The following is a 16,653-nucleotide window of genomic DNA, read 5'->3' as shown; positions in this document are numbered from 1 at the left end:
CTATTAAATTTTCGTCTCCCTTCACTACCTGAATAATTTCTTTTATCTCATCATACATTTCATCAATTTTTTCATCATCTGTAGAACTAGTTGGCATATAGACTTGTACTACTGTAGTAGGCATGGGCTTCGTGTCTATCTTTGCCATAATAATGCGTTCACTATACTGTTTGTGGTAGCTTACCCGCACTCCTATTTTTTTTTATTCATTACTAAATCTACTCCTGCATTACCCCTATTTGATTTTGTATTTATAACCCTGTATTCACCTGACCAAAAGTCTTGTTCCTCCTGACACCGTACTTCACTAACTCCCACTGTATCTAAGTTTAATGCAACCATTTCCCTTTTTATATTTTCTAACCTACCTGCCCGATTAAGGGATCTGACATTCCACTCTCTGATCCGTAGAACACCAGTTTTTTCTCCTGATAACGTGTTCTTAAGTAGTCCCTGCCCGGAGATCCGAATGGGGTACTCTTTTACCTCCAGAATATTTTACCCAAGAGGATGCCATCATCATTTAATCATACAGTAAAGCTGCATCCCTCGGGAAAAATTTCTTCTTTAAGAAATCAAATTACACAAGAGACAGATAAGATTTGTGCTGAATTGTGGGCTGAAGCCCTTCTGGCAAAGTACTGTTAAACCTGGAATTTCTGCACAGGCACATACCCCTTTTATCAACCAGTGATAAACCCTACCTCAAGAACGGCTCTTAATTCCAGCAAACACACATTAGGCACTAACCCTTGCTTGGTAAACAATCTAATAATTAGAACTTTCAAAATCTATACACCCGTAAGGAATGAGCCTACTAATAGTTAACCAAGTTAGCAAGCATCGCCCTTCAAACACAATGAATATGAACTTAGATATTGGGGCACTGTCCCTTCATCCGATAATTATTCTAGCAGTTAAAAATACACAAGAAATAATAGGTCACACACTGAATTAATGGGCCTTACCTTTTTATTGTAAAACAATCTAACAATCAAAATCTCCAGTGCCATGAACCACTGTATAATAAGCAACTCATCAGGTGTCACTCCTTCAAGAACCGAGTATAGCTAGACATTGGGCACTTAAGAAAAATAATCAGAGCAGTTGGAATGGACAAGATATGCTAAGCTACAATCAGTTGAATTCAGCAAATAATTCACAGGTGAATAGATAGGAAGAGAAGTTTTATGGGCGTAGCCCTGCAGGAAAATTGCTTGCTTCTAGACAAGAATTCACAGGTGAATTAAGCAATCCAAGTGTACAGTGGTAGATACTCAAGGTAAGGACAGGATGATGCGGTATTTGCTTTTCCAACAAGTCACTGAGTACATACATTCATACACCTGATTATGAGCTTCCTGAAACTGAGCAACAATTGAAAGCAACTTTAACGTAAAATTTCATAATAATCAACCAGATACTGGGCCCCCACTAGGCTCATAAACCCACAGGACTTAAGCCCAGTTCATCTCTTTACACCACACACTCGCACAGTGCCCACATTTAATACCACTCGAATTTGTAAAGGTTTGTGCAGCAGAAGAAACATGTAGTTAAACACCATATAACTTTAATGTTGCTCAAGAGCATCATAACACAGCCTCATTCAGCTATGCAAACCACTGCTTATAATCATTCTGCCATATGCATAAGGCACTCGCACCTTTATGAAAACAGCACAAGCTAGAACAAGCAGTCTTGCAGTACTGCAAGGAAGGACAGTTGTTCATCTCAGTTCCACAACAAACTCTTAAAATTGGAATCTCTTAGCTGAATAGTTGAACAGCCTGTAAACTAAAGGTAAACTAAAGATACTTAGCCTAAACAGATGGACAAATAGGTTTACCAAACCCAGAATTGAAGTCTAGCGCATAAGTAAGTCCATTGTTACAGCGTGTCACTTCACTTCCCAGGTGGACAGCAACAAAGCAACATACTGATCAAAAAGTCATCCAAACCAGCTGTTGGCAGATACCAAAACACTTCTTTACAGCATGATAGTGTGGGCCCAGTGATCAACCACATGACCAACCCAATGTCAAAGGCTCAATGCAGAACTCGGACTTAACGCCCTCTGTGAACTTCAACCAAATGCTCGCTTGTTCACCAAAGGTGTCTTAAGAACTTGCCACAAGAGTGCACATGCATACCTACCAACAGGAGTCCAAAAACTTTGCATTTGCATCAGTGATGTGCTGTCAGTAAGTATCGATACAGTTTATCAGCCTGAGCATCTCTGATCCAGTGGAAAGCCTATGAAGATATCTGTGATAAATGACCACTTCTCTCTCTCTCTCTCTCTCTCTCTCTCTCTCTCTCTCTCTCTCTCTCTCTCTCTGTGTGTGTGTGTGTGTGTGTGTGTGTGTGTGTGTGTGTGTGTGTGTGTGTGACTTTCTCTTGCCCTCTGCACTATGGCAGCAAAGGAAATAACTGCGGCTAATTGAGGGCATAGACGGATACTTGAGGACAAACTCCACCCTTGAATGGACATTTAATTGATTCAGTGACCTTAAAGTTGTGTTAATAAACCTGAGTGACAGCTCCATTGTTGGGGTGTGAACAGTCCATAACGTCCGTGAGCTCACTCACCATCATCTCAAGTACAAACTAAATGTTACTGCATTTATGGCTGTTGGGCATCCAAGACAGATCTGACATCTCTATCAATGTCAGTATTCATACCAACCCTCAGTGGTTCCCGAACTTCTTGTGGTGTACTTCGTTCAGATGTCTGCATGCAGCAACTACTGTCCATCTTTCATGACCTGCATATGCTTTGTAAAACAAAAAAAACTTATTCTTCCATGCACAGCTCCTAGAAATGTAGTGTTTTGTACAGGTAATGACAGCTGTGCAGTGCTTTAGCAGCGTGTGTACACATTTTCCCTGGACCGAATAAAATCCGCAACTGAATGCTTACCCACTTGTGGTGGGAGAATATTATTCTTCCTACCTGAGACCAGGAAAAACCCCAAATTTTGAGTAATTACTGACTAATCTCTCTTAATGAATGGGCTTCGTATAAATCATTTGAAAGAATGTTGAACTGACAATTGTGTTGCTATCTGGAAGCCAGAGGACATCTATCCTAATTTCAAAGTGACTTTCAGGTACATTGTGGCTTACTAAAGACCATATAATCCATCTGAAATCTCCAATGTGAAATGCTTTTGTAGACTGTTAATATCTGATAGCAGTGTTCGTTTTGCAGAATGTGCAGGATACTGATTGGTGCTGCCCCATTCTGTCTCCACTACGCGAGTGGGGTTTTCAGGATTTCTTACTGATTTTTCTATAAACTTCCTATGCCTCTGACTGTTCTAGATGTGGGTAGGTTCAGTTGTCAGCAATTAATATGTACAACAGAAAGAAGCCCCTCAGGGTTCAGTCTTGAATCTTGCCCTCACCATCGCAATTGATGGTGTAGTGGCCACCGTGGGACCCATGTGTTCATCGTTTGTGGTAAGTTGTACACTGATGGCAGCAAAATGAGAACAGCGCTCAGGTAAACAATGTAGAACAGTTTCATTAAATATTTGAGAACACAATTCTTCTTGATGGAGCTGTAAGTAACATAGAAATGAAAGTTCACTGATAGTTTGAGTACCAGTAAGGCAGCAGTGGACTTAGTGCTTCTTTTGGCAGTTACCGGAGGCTCTGTGAGCAACAGGTCAACATGTTGTTGTACGGAACATTTGCCAACATATGTTACGAGTGCGGATCAATGCTAGACTGCCAGGTGCTTGTGCGTGTTGTGGCACTCGTGGGACAGGGTGTGTCACAGGTTTCTGTCTTGTACAGTTTCTCCATGTGAATGACTTTGTCAGCAGTACGGTTCCACTTCATTGCTAAGTACCATCTTCAGGGGACTATATTGAATGTACAAAATGGGTGTTGCGTATGAATTGTAATGTAATACAGATGAGCATTTGGGTACTGTACTGGATGTTACATAAAGATTTAAACTGATCAGTAGTTGAAAATAAGCATTTTATTTCGGAATTGTTGCGTAGGTGGAAAATGATTTATGTGCAATTGATTAAGGCTGTGAACCCTGCATGAATGAACTGACAGTTTGTGATATTGGACAGTGGCTTCAAAATAATTTCGAAGAAGTGGCATGCCTGCACACTCAAATAATCAGTTTTTACTTCTTAAACCCATACATATTTTTCCACCATGCAGTCAACATATAACGCCATTCTCATCCCAGAAGTATTCTAATCCCTGGAACAAGCCGTGTCCCTGAAATAATTGGTCTTAATTTACATTAATTTTTCAGTCTTTGCATTTCTTTTCAGTAAATATTCATTTCTTCGTTCTTTTAATTTTCTATTTCTTTTAATTTTCTATTTCTTTTATTATCTGACCTATCTACTCTCTTCGCCCCATATCTCGTGTCTACCATGTATAATGCATTTCGTTTTCCTCTCTCTCCACTCTTATGTGATGTTCTGTCAGTAATTTATCTTGCTTATTACCCAGTCTTCCATCTTTAAGCTCTCGGGTTTTCAAATCTCATCTGGTGCTTTCATCTACCCAATGATATTGTATTTCCAGAACCTGATTATTTTTTTGACATATGTTTATGAACTAATGTTCTTGAACAGTCTTCATAATGAGGGGTGTTGTTGAGCATTTCTGTGTGAGTATATACCAATACATAAAGCATGAAGGATAGTAACTGGTGAAGATGTGTATATAAGATTTCAAAATATCAGAAATTCACCTTATTATCTCAATTTTTGGAGTGCACTCACAAAAGCTGTGATCATTCAAATCAACAGGGGATACTTCGTAGGCCTCCAACACATTTGTGAGAATAATCTGTAGATGTTGTACCTTGAATTTTTCCACTCCTGTTCAGTCAGCCTTGCTGAGTCTGACTGCTGTGGATATGTAAAACTACATTTTCAAAATTTTATGTTCTTAATTTTGCATTACTGTGTGAGAGAAATGAGAAGCATTGTGTTTTTCATTAATATAATGTAAATTTTTCGTATTTGTGTACAGTTACTAATAAAATCACCCAAGTTGTCCTTTTGTACATTCACAGTAATCCCAGTTGCAATGTACAGTGATGTGATTCTGAAACATTTGTTTTATTTCACCTTGCAGTTGTGAATGAAAATGTAAGTCTGGTAATATCACGCCAAATTCTCACAGATGTCAGCACTCAGTTGGCCGTTGCACCTGACCCCATTTCAAAAGCAGTGTCTCATTACACTCTTGACAAGGTAAGTATGTTTGTTTTTGTTTGACTTTATTATGTACTTGTGTATCATGTACTTCCCACTGAGGGTTCAGACTTCGGTATAGTAAGATACACCAACTATGGGTAGTTGTTGCTGTCCTGCCTGTGGAAGCAGAACTGAAAACGGTTCACCCATTTCTCTCTCACATGAGTGTTGAAATTCATGGCCACACAGTTCATTTTTTCAGCTATATCCAGGTGTAACAGTGCACAAGGATTCTGTAAAAAAATATTAGTGGTTATCATCATTAACTAGCAGCTCTACAGATCATTTTCTATCTTCTGTTGTAAATTTTAATTTTTTTCTTTTTTTTTTGATAAGAAGCTGTTCATTGTTTGTATTGTTTTCTTTGCTTGATACTATAGTGAAAATACCCTTCCGTCAAAAATCCAGAATATATATTCATGTTTGTTACTCTTTCAATAATAATTGTAATTTTTATTTTATAGAAATGTTTTTGTTCTTAATTGTGTCTGATAGCTTATTATGTATTTTACTCCCTGGCAACTGAAGAAACATCTTCAAAGTTCATCCCAGTAAATTTAGGTCACTTCACATATATTAAGCATTTCATTAATACTCATTTATCGTTACTCAGGTGTTTACACAGAAAGTATCTTAGCAGTTTGGAGGTATGACTGATTTGTCTCGTGTAAGCTGTCATCACAAAAATTTTGACTTTTCATATGGCCTTACCATCAAATTATCCAACTCCAGCTGCAACTACTCCTTCCACAATTACCTCCATCTGTTCAGATTTATCCAGTCTGTAGCCATCACCAACCTAGTTCTGCAAAAATCAGGCTCAAACTTCCTTGCAATACCTTCTCTCCATCTGTAAAATTCTCCTGCTGTGCAATCTCAAATTACTATATCCCATCTTTCAGACTGAAACTCTTGCCCTCCAGGAACTAGAGTAGCATCCATAATGCCACCTCAAACTCTCCAACCTGTTTGCCTCCTACTCGTACCTTGGATTACCACTATCCATCGCCTCAACAGCAACCTCCAAATCTTGTGCAAATCCCCTCATAGTTGACAAACCCTGCCTTGCAGACCTACCTTTACCATAATCTCAAAATTCCGTCCCAACACATACAGAATCCAGAACATCAACAGCCTAAAGTCATGAAAGTTTCCTCTAGAAGCCTTGATGCCACAGAAGTCATTTCTAAGGCCTTACCTCTTGCGCAACTCCCAAATTCAATCCTGCAGGACTTGTTAAAGACATCTCCTCTGCCTGGTCTCTATAGTGGAAACACTTTTGCTACCAACCCAACCAATCGCTCAACCCAAAACCATTGTTGGATACTGCTTTACTCGGTTCACTCCTCAATCCAGTCGTGATCTCCCCCCCCCCCCCCCCCCCCCACCATTGCCCACCCAAATCACCCTCATTAACTTTCCAGAATTTCTTAACCTCAAACCTTACCTTGCCACCATTCCCAAATCTCTCAGCAAGAAAACTAATCTAATCTTACATCCAAAGAAAGAAGAGCAGTCCACCACCTGAAAACTGATTCTAACCTTGCAGTACTATCTGCTGACAAAGGCTCCACAACTATGGTTTTGAATTGCAAAAATTACATGGCAGAGGGGCTCTGCCAGCTGTCAGATTCATCCACATACAAAGCCTGTCACATTGACCCCATTCCAAAACTCCAACATTATCTCCAGTCTCTCCTCAAATCAATAGGCCCATCCTAGAACCCTTCCCTGAGTCTCTCTTACCCCTAACATTTCCGCACTTCTATCTTACCCAACCACTTGGGATGCCCCATTGTGGATGGTTACTGTACCTACCTGAAAGTGTGTCTGCTTTTGCAGACCATCTCCTTCAGCCTGTTAACCACAACCCTCCTATATAAAAGACACCAACCATTTCCTGCACTGACTCCACACTATTCCTGTTACTTTGCCACGGGATGTTCTGCTCATCATTGTTGATGCCACCTCACTTTACACAATCAACCCTAATGACCATAGCCTAGCCACTGTTGAGCACTACCTTTCCCAAGCCCAATGGATTCCCAGCCTACAACCTCCTTTCTGGTCACCATGACCAACTATATCTTCACCCACATTTACTTCTCTGTTGAAGGCATCACCTATAATCAGATCCAGGGTACAGCAGTGGGCACCCGCGTGGCACCATCCTATGCCAACGTATTCGTAGCCCAGTTAGAGAAAAACTTCCAAATCACCCAGAGTCTTCATGATCTTTATTAAGGGTGAAGATATTCTATCCACATTCCTCCAGAATCTCATCACCTGCCCCCCCCCCCCACCCCAATTCACTTCACCTGGTCCTCCATGACCCAACAAGCCACATTCCTCGATGTTTACCTTCACCTCAAAGATGGCTACATCAGTACCTCAGTCCATATCAAACCTCCCAACCACCAGAAATAACTGCACTTCGACAACTGCCCCTCATTCCCTACCAAGAAGTCCCTTCCATACAGCCTAGCCACCTGTGGCTATCGCATCTGTGGTGACGAGCAGGCCCACTCAGAATATACCAAGGGGCTCACTGAGACCTTCACAGACCATAATTACCCTGCCAACCTTGTGTAGAAATAAATCTCCTATGCCTTACCTCTCCAGTCACCCCCACCTGCCCAAGTCCAACCATCCAGCCACGTAGAGGCATTCCCTTTGTGACTCAGTACCACCAAGGCTGGAAAAACTGAATCACATTTTCTGCCAGGATTTAGACTACTGGCATCCACCGAACTTGCACAATATCCCCGTTGATTCGTACTCCATCCCTGCTCCCAACGCATTGCCTCGGGGCTCATATTCCTATAATAGACCTAGATTCGGATCTCTCATACATTCTCACACAGACACCTACTCCAGTCCTGTCACACACAAGTCACCTATCCCATCAAAGGCAGAGTTATCTTTGAAAGCAATCGTGTGATCTACAGGCTAAGCTGCAACCACTGTGCATTATACATCGGCAAGATATTCAACCTATCTGTCCACATGAATGGCAGACAAACTATGGCCAAGAAACAGCTGGACCACCTGGTTGCTGAGCATGCTGCCCAACATGACGTTTTTCCCTTCAGTGGCTGCCCCACAGCCTGTGCCATCTGGAACCTTTGTACTAACACTAGCTTCCCTGAATTGCACAGGTGGGAACTCTCCCTGCAATAGATCCTACATTCCTGTTGACCAGCTCGCCTCAATCTTCATTAGTCACCGTCCTTCACCCAGCTATCCCCTTCCCTGTTCCCACAATGCTCTCTCCTTTTCCACATCCTTCCATCTCTGTCACTCCTCCTCCTCCTCCTCCTCCTCCTCCTCCTCCTCCTCCTCCTCCCCCCCCCCCCCTACCCCCCACCCCTACAGGTCCGGGGGTTAGAATAGGCCCAAGCTATTCCTGCCTGTCATAAGAGGCGACTAAAAGGAGTCTCACACGTTACGGCTTTTGTGATGGTCCCCTGTAGGGTTTGACCTCTGTTTTTCAAAATTTTCCTGAAGAGCGAGCCAATTGGGGAAGGGTGACTTACATGGTGCATCATATCCATCGTGCATTGAGATCTTTAGCCCACTTCCTTGTCATCGCATTGCAATCCCGCTCATTCTCCATCTCTTGGACGAGGACACCTTCCTGGGTGCGTTTTCCACCATGGACTATGCAGTGTCACTTTCTGTGCCAACATTGACCATGGACTTCTTTGCATCTCGTATCCAGCACAGTAGTCAGTCCATTATGGTGGGGCCACCATGTACCTCCGTTGGTTGTAGCCTCCTGACAACATAGGGATCCTTTTGCTGATGCCTACACTGCTAACTCCCCACGTATGCCAAGGAGTAGATGCCTGTCACTTTGGGGCACTGGGACTCCTGGCAATGGCCATCCTGCCAGGTGGCCTTTGCTACGGCTGCGTGGCACACGTGGGGAGGGCTCTTGGTCGGAGTGGGTGGCATCAGGGCAGATGACATGCCATGAAGCATAGTACATCATCTCTTGCTGGTGCTCTGCTGCCAGCAGTCTCTCAGCAGGCGAAGTCTAACTGCAATTCTAAGAAATATCACACCAAATAGTTCCCATCCCTGGCCCCACCATGGGAGGAACGCCAGGCTAAGGATGGCAGTGAAGCTTATTCACCCCTGTACGTCATATGCACCAGAGTTGATGGGCAATCTTTCATGTCCATGAAGCCTCAGTTTTTTGTGGAGCATTTGGAGGACAAGTTTGGGGAGGTGGAGGGTTTGTGCAAAATGCGCTCTGGGTCAGTTTTGATAAAATCAGCATCCTCTGCCAGTCACGGGCATTACTCGCTTGTGGCAAGTTGGGGGATGTTTCTGTTACCTTCATGTCCCATAAGAGCTTATATATGGTCCAGGGTATTATATTCCACAGGGACCTTCTTTTGCAGTCTGACGACGCACTGCACGCCAATTTAGAGCAGCAAGGTGTTCATTTCATCTGGTGCGTCCATCGGGGTCAGAGGGACAACCAGGTTTCCACCACTGGTACCTTCATCTTGGCCTTCGAGGGTGACACATTGCATGAGAAGGTCAAGGTGATGGTCTACCGCTGTGACATCAAGCCATATATTCCTCCCCCTCTGCAGTACTTTAAGTGCTGGAAGTTTGGCCATATGTCTTCCCGCTGTACTTCCAGCCCCGCCTGTCAAGATTGTGGACGTCCATCACATCCCAATACTCCTGTGCCCCGTCTCCCATCTGTGTCAACTGTGGAGAGCATCATTCACCTTGCTCGCCAGACTGCAGGATTTTACAGAAAGGGAGGAAAATCATGAAATATAAGACCCTGGACCAACTGACCTACACTGAGGCTAAGAGGAAATTTGAGTACCTATATCCTGTGGCTAGACCACCTCATATGTTGCCGCCACGAGAACAGTTGTCGCCCCATCAGTTCCTTGAATTTTTGTCACCTCTCAGAACCGGGAGACTAAACCTGCCCCCTTGATGGTGGGGGGCACTTCCCTCCCTGTTGCCCCCGCGCCACTTACTTCGGGAGCAACACCCCCTCAACCATTGGGGATTTCAGTCCCCATTTCTGAGCCAGAGAAGCATAAGTCTTCCTCGGCTCCTCTTGGTAGGAAGGGGTCTCTTGGGTCACTCCCTTCCCAGGTTTCTGCTAGTGTGAAAGATGACACCCACTAGTGGCTGAAGAGCCCAAAAGCAGCTGGTCTTAGGGCTTCATGCTCATCCTCTGTCCGGAGACTGATACAGTGAAACCCAAGGAACAGTGCGAAAAATCGATAAGGAGACCCCCAAGAACAAGGAACTTGCAGTGGCACCCACACCACCACTACCCACAAGCTCTGCATCTGAGGATGGGTTGGAGATTCTGGTGTCCGCTGAGGACCTGGATCTCGCCGGACCCTCAAACACAGTGGATATAGACTGCTCAGGCAAGTAGTCGGTGGCAGCACGTGACCCTGAGGCTTAAACTACCTCATTGAATGTTCTGTACCTTCCCAATCTCACGATGATGTCATCCTCCAGTGAAATTGCGGCCGTTTTTTCCACCACCTGGCTTAACTATGGCAACTGTTAAGCTTTACACCTGCTTTCTGCACTACCCTCGAGGACACCTGGTTCCCGGCAATGCAGACCCCTGCCCTCCGCGGCTATAAGGGATATTCCAGGAACCGTAGCGACTATAATTGAGTATCAGGTGGAGTTTGCGTTTCTCCTAAACTCAGTCTTTAGTGAAACTGTGCCCATTCAAACCCCTCTTGAAACTGTGACTGTCAGAATACGGACGTTGCAGGAAATAACTGTCTGCAATGTATATCTTCCTCTAAATGGTGCAGTACCCCTGAATGTGTTAGCTGCACTGATTGCTCAACTGCCTAAACCTTTCCTATTTTTGGGAGATTTCAATGCCCATAACCCCTTGTGGAGTGACACTGCTTACTGGCCAAGGCAGAGGTGTCAGAACTTTACTGTCTCAGTTTGACCTCTGCCTCTTAAATACTGGGGCCACCACACATTTCAGTGTGGCTCAGAGTAGTTACTTGGCAATTGACTTACCAATTTGCAGCCCAGGACTTCTCCCATCTGTCCATTGGAGAGCACATGACGAACTGTGTGGCAGTGACCACTTCCCCATCTTCCTGTCACTGCCCTGGCATCAGGCTCATGGAAGCCTGCCCAGATGGGCTTTAAACAAGGCAGACTGGGAATCTTTCACCACTGCTGTCACCGTTGAATCTCCCCACATGGTAACATGGATGTGAGCAGATGACTACCACAATTGTTTCTGTGGCAGAAAATGCAGTCCCTCACTCTTTAAGGTGCCCCCGGCGAAAGACAGTCCCTTGGGGGTCGTCGGAAGTCGCTGAGGCAATTACAGTGTGTCGGCGAACTCTACAGGAACATAAGCGGCACCCTTCCCTAGAGCATAGCCTTTAAGCTGCTCTGTGCCCGTGTACGCCAGCTTATAAAATGACGGAAACAGGAGACAGTGGTGTGTGTGTGTGTGTGTGTGTGTGTGATATCAGTTTGTTCTTATCATAATATTTGTATCATTCCATCCTGGATTTTCAATGTTTGAGCTATCATATTTTTTCTTACAAACATTATTGTACAGAGTTCCACTGCTGGCCGCTAAAATTGCAACAAATGTCACATTGGCATGAAATATTATTTCCATTCAATACAACAGCACAAAGTAAGTAGTTGTAATGCCATCTACATTCTATATATAAGGAAAGATTACATAGCAGGTTTCCTTTTGAGAAGTCACATTTGAATATGGGTTGTTGTTGAGGTCATGTTACACTTCATGTTGAAGGAAAAAGTCCACCAGCACGTGTCAGAATTAAGTGGCAGGATCATAGTGATTTATCATTCTGTGATACTGCTGCTTGCGTTGGTTGGGGGCCTGTGACTGTTTTGCAAATATGCAATTGATGGGTTGAGATGGGCCATACTCGACGTTATGCAAGTTCTCAGTGACACCACATGACTAGTTGTTCACTTGACCGTCCAGGATTGTACAACCCGGATGGTGCAAAGACACCTGGAGCAGCATTGTTGTGATTTCTCATGATGTGGGAGCAGAGCGGGTCACTGGCAGTGGTGCACCCAGTCGCTACACTGGTGTGGCACCACTTCACCTTTTCGGATGAGTTCTGGTTCTGCATACAGCTTCATGATGGACCTATCTGTCCACAGTGGACCCAAGGAGAAGGGACACTGCTAGATTGTATTTGTCGTCACAGTAAAGACTTAGCACCAGGTGTGATGGTGTGGGTGCCATTGGGTATGCAATACAATCACCTCTGGTGCATATAAGTGGCAGTACAGACACAGCAGTTACATTTCTGGCACTGTGTCCTGTCTTCCAGATCTCCATGAGGTTCCAGAAGTTCTTCTTACAACAAACTCTGTAGATTATATAATGTAAGTGGATAGATAAAAAAAATCTAATCACCAAACGATGGCAGGGAAACATACACTAAAGGATTTAACTTCTACAGGCTTTCGGGTTGACAGATTCCTTACAGGCGTGAGTGTGCGCATACCTGTGCACCCCTCCCCTCCTCCTCCCCTCCCCTCCTCCTCCCCTCCTCCTCCCCTCCACTCCTCCTCCCCTCCCCTCCTCCCCCCTCCCCCCTCCTCCCCTCCCCCCTCCTCCCCTCCCCTCCCCTCCTCCTCCCCTCCCCTCCTCCTCCCCTCCCCTCCTCCTTCCCTCCTCCTCCCCTCCCCTCCCCTCCTATCCCCCCTTAACCCCCCCCCCCACAACCACTCCCCACCACACACACACACACACACACACACACACACACACACACACAGCACAGCACACCACAATTATTCAGATGGACTGTTGCATCTTTTTATGCATCCCTGCGAGGTGTATAGTGATATGACAGGTTTTCATGACATTATAATGGGGATATCTGATGTGCACACCAGTTGTTTTAAAAGACCACACACATGATAATCCCAAGAACTAAGGTCATAGAAATTTGCACAAAATGGAGTTGGTCATCTCCTACCTATTTCATATGTCTTGGTGGATGTCATTAAGTGCATCTCTTGCAATGTAACTGAAACATACTGGAGTGTCGTTATGCAATGTGCCTTTTACAGGGGTACATCCTGTAACAATCTTGAAGCTTTTAGTTTTACTGACCTATTTTTTTGTGCCTCTTAGAGAAGTCTCTTGGAATTTCTTCTTTAGTCTCCCGCCTGTGGTTATTGGGTGTGGTGAAAAGTTATTGAATAAATGTAACATTTTAGAATCTACTTTTTATTCTCTTTACATTTGTTAACATCAAATCTGATTTTAATGGTCAGCTTTCTTGTAATACATCATCAATTTTGTAACACAGGTCAGCAAGCTACATGGATTATGAAAGATTTTACAAAACACAGAAATGAAATAGAAGTTAAAAAGTTTATTTCTGGGCTCTGACTGTATGGCATGTTATTTTACAGGATGAGCACCAAACACTGACTGACATAGAAGTATGCGTTTCAGTTACCACACACTCATTGACTGCTGCTCTGTACATAATACCTGTTTATAGACATGCATATTACAGAAATAACAAGATGGTAAAATACAGGATACTTACATTTTTGATATAAACACTAGACAGAATGATGAAAGATACAAATATAAAATAGGCATTGAAGTAAATTGTTTTAACCAAAAGTGGTGAATTAGTGGGAGACATTCCGGGTTGAGTGGTAGAGATGCTCCCACATGACTATTATGTGTTTTCACAAAATTTTGTGTGAACCTCTAAATGTGTTCCCAGTGGCCATGACTAAAGTTTTACTTCCACACATTAATACTTGCAGAGAAATATTTGTTAGTTTGACGCCAGAGAGCAGCATGTAACAATGCAACCTGGAGTTTTTGGCAACTTTGAGACATATCTGGAGTAACATTTTCTTGAAAGAAGTAAATTGAGGTTATTTTCTAAAACGTTTTGTATTCTATTAAGAGAAATAATATGAAAGACTTCATGTCCAGTTGGTTGAAAAAAATACCTGCTTGAAAAATGTGAAGTTCAGCTTTTTGTACCTCTGAGTGAGTGAGTGATAAACCTGAAACATTGCATGTCATGAATTACTAACACAAGGTTTTAGAATATAAAATTTACTTTTCATACTGCTTCCCAATAGTTTGTAAACTGAGAGCATAGATGATGATTTTTTTTTTTTTTTTTTTAATGTCAGTATGGGTATTTGCAGCCCACTTTTACAAAAGTATATTGTGCCAACTCTTAAACCTTTTTCAATAGAAAGGCCTTGTTCCAAACTACCTAAAAATGTGGGTTTGTTTCTTCAGTGCTCGGATATAAGGCCTTGAAAAGCATCAACAAAGAGGTGGCGTAGTGAAAATGCACCCATATTAGGTCTGGTATAGTTTGTGTCCTGCAGCTGTTCAATACTCTCCGGGGAAGGTAATCCTGATGAATTTGAGTCAGGACAATTCAAAAAAGTACAAAAAAAGGATGTATTGCCTCTACTCATTATGACATAATTCAGCCAGTTTTCTGCTGTAATAACTACAAAATCAAACTAGCTACGAACTTTAAATTTTAACTGTGCATTAGCAAGGCATCGAATATCATGGTTGCAGAATAGCTGTAAACGTATTCTATAAGGTGCCTTAAAGTTGTGCATCAAAGTCGCATCGTGTAAACTTTGGTGAAGTTTATAGCAGTCTACAAGATATTTTCTGGAAAACAATTCATGTTAATGGGAATTTTTAATTTGTGTTTTTATTTTGTGGTGCTGTTGATATGCTAGTTAAGTTCTGCTCTAAAATGTAGCATAATTTTGTTTGCAAAGTTAGTGGTTTGTGGAACATAAGTTTACTAAGGAGAAATTGTTTAAATGCGATAAATGTGTTGCTATGGTCCATGGTGGCTTAAACAGTGTCTGTTCTTTTAAAATGGAAAAAACAGCATCCCTGTTGCCAGTAGGGCCATGCCTGAAGATGAGCAGCAGCAGCAGCAGTAGTAGTAGTAGTAGTAGTAATAGGAAAAAGGTTTTCCTTACCATAGGATCCCCTTTGTTTCTTCAGAGTTCTAAGCCTGATGACACATTTAAGCATCCCAGGCTGAAGCTAGAGGTTGTTTTTAGGATCTTCAACTTAGGTTTATTCCAAACTGTTGAATTTTTTTTAGAGTTTTGTTACTTTGCTGTTGAATATGAGGAAAACTATACTGCGAGCTGGATGGTGTCACTATTGGGAGATGGAATAACTGCAATAATGTGCTGGTCCAGAACCCAGCACTTGTCGCACCCGGATGGCTGATAAAATGAATTTGCTGGGCCATTTGTGTGCATAAAGATTATTAAAGTGTCCTTCTGCTCAGTAGAAGTCTTACAGGAATTTCCAATCCACTGCTGTTTCTTTATAAATGCATACAGCATATTATCGTGTTTAGAGGTCAGATTTTAATATACTTCCATTGTTGTCACTAATTCCTGGTTAGATAGCCATTTGCACACATGTTCTCACTGCTAATAATTTTGTGCCTCTGATGTCATTGCAAGATGGCTTTCCATGACTTGTAGCAAAGAAATTCCATTCTACCATCGTTCGGAAGTCTTTTATGATGGCACAAATTGAGAGAAGTTTTGAAAGTAGTAGATGTGGGAAATCTGAGAAAACTGCATTTGTACATAAATTCCTTGATAAAAACATGGAGTAATTGTCAAGTCACAGTCTGCCATTGACATTGAAAAAATTTGTGGAGTCCATCTTCTGATTTTGGGGAAAAAAGATGAAAAATGGATAATTACTAGGCTATTTTCCCAGTGAAAGCCTTGCAATGCATCCTAAATGAAAAATAAGTAATTTTCAGTCAAGTCCATTAAGGCGATACACTTGCTTCCCTTTAAATCAAAATTAAGGGCTCCAAGTTGGAAACTTAGATGTTTGGCAATAGAATGATGGTATGACACTCCAAATATTTGGTCCTCCTTTGTCACTAAATGCATCCACTGCCATTTGCTTAGTGTCCAGAGTATCCAGATTGGTATGGGTCCATAACCAATACAGTTACATGGATACTCTGCAAATCACATTTAAGTGCCTGACAGGGTGTTCATCGAACCACCTTCACAATTCTCTATTATTCCAATCTCTCACAACACACGGGAAAAAACAAGCACCTACATCTTTCCATACGAGCCCTGATTTCCCTTATTTTATTGTGGCGATCATTTCTCCCTATGTAGGTAGGTGTCAACAAAATATTTTCGCATTCAGAGGAGAAAGTTGGTGATTGAAATTTTGTGAGAAGATTCTGTCGCAACAAAAAATGCCTTTCTTTTAATTATGTCCAGCCCAAAATGTAGGCAGTCTCCTTAGTAGATCTGTTACATTTTCTAAGTGTCCTGCCAGTAAAACGCAGTCTTTGGTTAA

The 16,653-nt window shown here is 42.6% G+C and overlaps 1 protein-coding gene across 2 annotated transcripts in view; it reads left to right on the top strand.

Annotated features, from left to right (window-relative positions):
- The window catches only part of LOC124777653 (COP9 signalosome complex subunit 4), a 75,759-nt gene that overhangs the window by 15,837 nt on the left and 43,269 nt on the right, over positions 1-16,653 (top strand). For both annotated transcript variants that reach the window (XM_047253133.1, XM_047253134.1), the window contains exon 3: positions 5,122-5,240. In XM_047253133.1, the coding sequence (XP_047109089.1) occupies positions 5,122-5,240 (119 nt within the window). The remainder of the gene's footprint in view (positions 1-5,121; positions 5,241-16,653) is intronic.

Source organism: Schistocerca piceifrons, chromosome 2 (assembly GCF_021461385.2).
Source record: "Schistocerca piceifrons isolate TAMUIC-IGC-003096 chromosome 2, iqSchPice1.1, whole genome shotgun sequence".
Lineage (NCBI taxonomy): Eukaryota > Metazoa > Arthropoda > Insecta > Orthoptera > Acrididae > Schistocerca > Schistocerca piceifrons.
This window is presented reverse-complemented; position numbering and strand designations above follow the sequence as displayed.